We start from the raw sequence: 4,894 nt of genomic DNA on the forward strand, positions 1-4,894 counted from the left end.
TTTTATTTTTTATTTGTTGTTATTTTCAATTTTGCTATATTTTTATCCATTTCTGTTGTAATTGTGTATTATGTATTTTGATTGTTTATTAATTCATTTCGGCGGCAAGGTTTTAAAAAGGGGAAAAATTACAACATTGATTGTACAAAATGTTTCTTTAAAACTATTTGTTAATACAAAAAAATGTCATGACGCAGAATTGCCAAATCAACATAGTTTTTTTAGCTTTGCTATGGAGGTCGATGGGTACCATCAACCAGCATTCCTCAAAACAATCATAATCCTTCTGTTTTTTGGGTTTTGTAGTTATGGCAGTGTGACACGAAAACATGCCCAAAACACATGGCAATTTTTTAAAAATGTCAAACTTTTTTACAATATTTACTTAGTTTAGCATTAAATTTAATAATTGCAGTATACAATACTGTAAAGTTTATTTTTTATAAATTAATATTATTATTTTATTACTTTTATTTATTAATATTATTTAACATTTTGCTATATTTGTATCTATTGCTGTTGTAATTGCATTTTAATTGTTTGTTAAGGTTCAAAAAAGGGGGAAAAATGATAACCTTGATTGTACAAAATGTTTTGGTTAAGCTATTTGGTAATACAAAAAAAATTAATGATCGCAGAATTGCTAAATCAACATAGTATTTTTAGCTTTACTATGGAGATCAAGGGGTACCATCAACCAGCATATCTCAAAACAAGCATAATCCTTCTGTTTTTTGGGTTTTGTAGTTATGGCAGTGTCGACAATCTTGTTTCTAAAGCCTGATCTCATCAGAAAACGTCATTATTTCATGTATTGTCCGAAAAGTGGCGAATTCGTACAATTTAATTTGTATGAAAATGTAAGCTTTTAGTTTATTGTTTATGTAATCTGCAATGCTTAAGCAGTACTTGACAAGTCATGCCAATAAAGCTCCTTTGAATTGAATATCGAGAGTAAGAAAGCTACGCTTATGACGACAGATGTGTAAATACAATACAAGTTTAGAGACTTGCCCTCATGTGGCCTAGTTCAAACAAGCTTTGTATGCGATAATGTCACATGACACGAAAACATGCCCAAAACACGTGGCAATTTTTTTAAATGTCAAAATTTTTTGCAATATTTACTTAGTTTAGCATTATATTTAATAATTGCAGTATACAATACTGTAAAGTTTATTTTTTATAAATTAATATTATTATTTTATTACTTTTATTTATTTATATTATTTAGTATTTTGCTATATTTTTATCTATTGCTGTTGTAATTGTATTTTAATTGTTTGTTAAGGTTCAAAAAAAGGGGGAAAAATGATAACCTTGATTGTGCAAAATGTTTTGGTTAAGCTTTTTAGTAATACAAAAAAATGTAATGATTGCAGAATTGCTAAATCAACATAGTATTTTTAGCTTTACTATGGAAGTCGATGGGTACCATCAACCAGCATTCCACAAAACAATCAAAATCCTTCTGTTTTTTTGGGTTTTGTTGTTATGGCAGTGTCGTATCATCAGAAAACGTAATTATTTTATGTATTGTCAGAAAAGTGGCGAATTCGTACCATTTAATTCATATGAATGTGTAATTAAAAAAAAAAAAAAACTCCAGCCCTAACCCTACCCCTCATCAGAAGATGAGAAAATCGCACCAAAATGTTAAAATAGCTTGGCCTACCCCAAGCCCTAACCTTAACCCTAATAAAAAATCTTCTATTGTGTTCAACAGAAAGAAACCAGTTCATTCATTCATTCGGGGGTCACCACAGCAGAATGAACCCTCAACCACTCTGGCAAATATTTTATGCAGCAGCTGCAACCCAGTGCAGGGAAAAGAAAGAAACTCATAATGGCTTAAAAGAGATACATGAGGGACAATAAATGATGAGGTATTTTGGGTGAACTGTCCCCTTAAAGCACTCTGATATAAGACAAGACTACACTATGTACAGTCGGACTGTCTTACGTCCTCATTGGAAATCTATACATCTGTTAGACGCTTCCCCTTATTTACACAGTTCTGATTCGCAACTGTGCAGTTCCCAGTTCGCAGGTTGGCCTCTCGGAAATTATCGATGCTGTTATTGAGGTCCTCGTCGATCTCCATGTACTCGGACTTGCTGACGACGGACGAGCTGCGGCGACTGGAGTTGGTGTCGGACGCGATGTTGGGATTGCTCACCGTGAGGAGCTGCGCCTGCTCGTCTCCCTCCGTCTCTCTGTGGTAGAAATAGTTGAAGTTGGACACAATCACAGGCACCGGAAGCGCAATGGTTAGCACTCCAGCTATGGCACATAGAGAGCCTACTATCTTGCCCCCGATAGTCACAGGGTACATGTCTCCGTAGCCCACGGTAGTCATGGAAACCACCGCCCACCAGAAGGCGTCGGGGATGCTCGTGAAAAAGGAATCCTTCTCTTCGGCTTCAGCGAAATACACGGCGCTGGAAAACAAGATGACTCCGATGAACAGAAAAAAGATGAGAAGTCCCAGCTCCCGCATGCTGGCTTTCAAAGTCTGCCCCAAGATCTGAAGGCCCTTGGAGTGTCTGGAAAGCTTAAATATCCGAAACACCCTGACCAAGCGGATAACCCTGAGAATGGCCAGAGATGTCGCCTGCTCGCCTCCGCCCTTCGCCTCCTTCCCGCCTTCGGGATCCTCCGCCATCTCCGTTCCCAGCGTTATGAAGTACGGGATGATGGACACCACGTCGATGGTGTTCATCATGTTTTTGAAGAAGGCAGGTTTGCTCGGGCAAGCGAAGAAGCGGACGATCAACTCGAAAGAAAACCAGATTATGCAGAGCGTCTCCACAACGAAGAACGGGTCGGTGAGAATATTTGGTTTGTAGTAGAACGTGCTGTTTCCAATCACCTGGAGACGCCCCTGCGGGTCCTCCTTCAACTCCGGTAGCGTCTCCAAACAAAAAATGACGATAGAAATAAGAATAACCATGACGGACACTATGGCAATCCCTCTAGCAGGTCCCGAACTTTCGGGATGTTCAAAAAGCAGCCAGATCTGCCTCTGAAACTCGTTATCCGGCAGGGGGCGCTCTTCCTCGCGAATAAAGCCTTCATCCTCTCTAAACTTTTCCATGGCTTCTTCTCCAAGCTCGTAGAACTTAATTTCCTCTGAGAACATATCCAAGGGTACGTTAACCGGACGTCTTAACCTCCCCCCTGACTGATAGTAGTACAGGATGGCGTCGAAGCTTGGCCGATTTCTGTCGAAGAAATACTCATTCCTTAAAGGATCGAAGTAGCGCATCCTTTTCTTAGGGTTTCCCAGGAGTGTGTTGGGGAACTGGGCCAGCGTCTTGAGCTGCGTCTCGAAGCGCAGCCCGGAGATGTTGATGACGACTCTCTCGCAGCACTCGGGCGAGTACTGCGAGTCCTGCGGCTGGCCCTGCAGGGTGGAGGAGGTCTCGTCCATGTTGTCTCCAGCAACCACCACAGTCATCCTGGAGCTCAGACTCGCAGTGCTGGATGGCAGTGGACGCTCAGGAGGGTTGAGGATTCATCCGGTGCCCTGCAGTCTGAGGAGTCAGCGATCCAACAGGACATCCAGCAGCATCACGCTCCTCCAAATGGCCACCCTCTCCATGTCCAGCCGAGCACTTCTGGGTCCTCTTTGTGTCCTAGCCTGGAAAATTAAGGAGAGGAATGAGATCACTTCAATACATTGACCCAAAATAAATATGAAGGCAAATCAGTAACCTCCCTATTAAGAAGACATTGGCTGATGATCAGTACTTATTCTGCATGATCTTAGGGTGCTTTCACACTTGGTTCAATTGCTTGGACCGCACCCAAGTTCGATTGTCCCCCCCCCTTGCCACCTTCTCGGTTGGTTTGCGTTCACACTGTCTCTTTCCTCCTGAACCCCGGCACGCTTGCGTCATCGAGCCGCTGTTTTGTTTACGGTTGCTGCTAGAAGACGGTCACTTTATGTAATGGAAGGACGTCCGCACATCCCTGTCATTCTGCTTTTGCTGAATCTTTTAGTTTTGGACATACAGAAAGCGACTCGCGTCCACGTTCAGAACATCACACAGTGTCTGAAGAAGCTGTTTTTAGAGGAGACAAGCAGAAATTATCACTGTGTTTGCCCTGGCTCACTCCCGCTTGCCACCAAGGTACGATACTTGACACACACAGACACACACGAATGAACGTTATGAAAACGATAGGTTGTTGTACAGTTGGCGGTTCACTTCTATTATTTGGCTGTTGCTAGGTGAAAGTCACAAAAGCAAAGCGCCAAAATGGAAAGACTTCCGCACATCCTGGTCGATTTTCTTTTACTGAATCTGTTCGTTTTGGACAAACAGAAAGCAACTTGCGTCCGTCTGACGCAAAAATTTTATAAACATTCAGAATATCACACAGTGTCTGCAGGAGCTGTTTTTGGAGAAGCAGACATCACTGTGTTTGCCCTGGCTTAGTCCCGCTTATCACCAAGGTACTATACGTGACGCACACACACGAACGAATGTTATGAAAATGATAGTTTGTTGTACAGTTAGCGGTTCACTTCAGAACGATTGCATTCGTATCAGAAGTGAACCGTACCAGAGTTCGCATGAACCGTACGCCAGACCACCTCTATCAGGCGGACTCGGGTACGGTTCACAGGTGCGCACCCGAGTTCAGAAGACACTAGCTAAACGTAACTCACTATGACGTCAAACGAACCCTAGTGCGGACCAAAAGTGCTAGTGTGAAAGCACCCTTATTTTACATCCCAGTTCTACCTTACTAAGTATTAATAAGCAGCTAATTAGACGTTCACTGAGCTAAAAGTCTTAGTTGATGGTTTGATAATAGCAAGAATTGTACCTTAAAATAATGTTTCATGAGAAAAATATGCATTTTAACATGTTTATTGATTAAA

At 41.6% G+C, this 4,894-nt stretch overlaps 1 protein-coding gene across 1 annotated transcript in view; it reads right to left on the reverse strand.

Moving 5' to 3' along the window:
- Positions 1–1,224: 1,224 nt before the first annotated feature.
- The window catches only part of kcna1b (potassium voltage-gated channel, shaker-related subfamily, member 1b), a 5,199-nt gene continuing 1,529 nt past the window's right edge, over positions 1,225–4,894 (reverse strand). The window contains exon 2 of the mRNA XM_087250015.2: positions 1,225–3,643. Coding sequence (XP_087106141.1) covers positions 1,979–3,460 — 1,482 coding nt within the window. The 5' untranslated portion in view covers positions 3,461–3,643 and the 3' untranslated portion in view covers positions 1,225–1,978. The remainder of the gene's footprint in view (positions 3,644–4,894) is intronic.

The sequence above is a fragment of the Danio rerio genome, chromosome 4 (genome assembly GCF_052040795.2).
Source record: "Danio rerio strain M-AB ecotype USA chromosome 4, GRCz13ab, whole genome shotgun sequence".
NCBI classification, from domain to species: domain Eukaryota; kingdom Metazoa; phylum Chordata; class Actinopteri; order Cypriniformes; family Danionidae; genus Danio; species Danio rerio.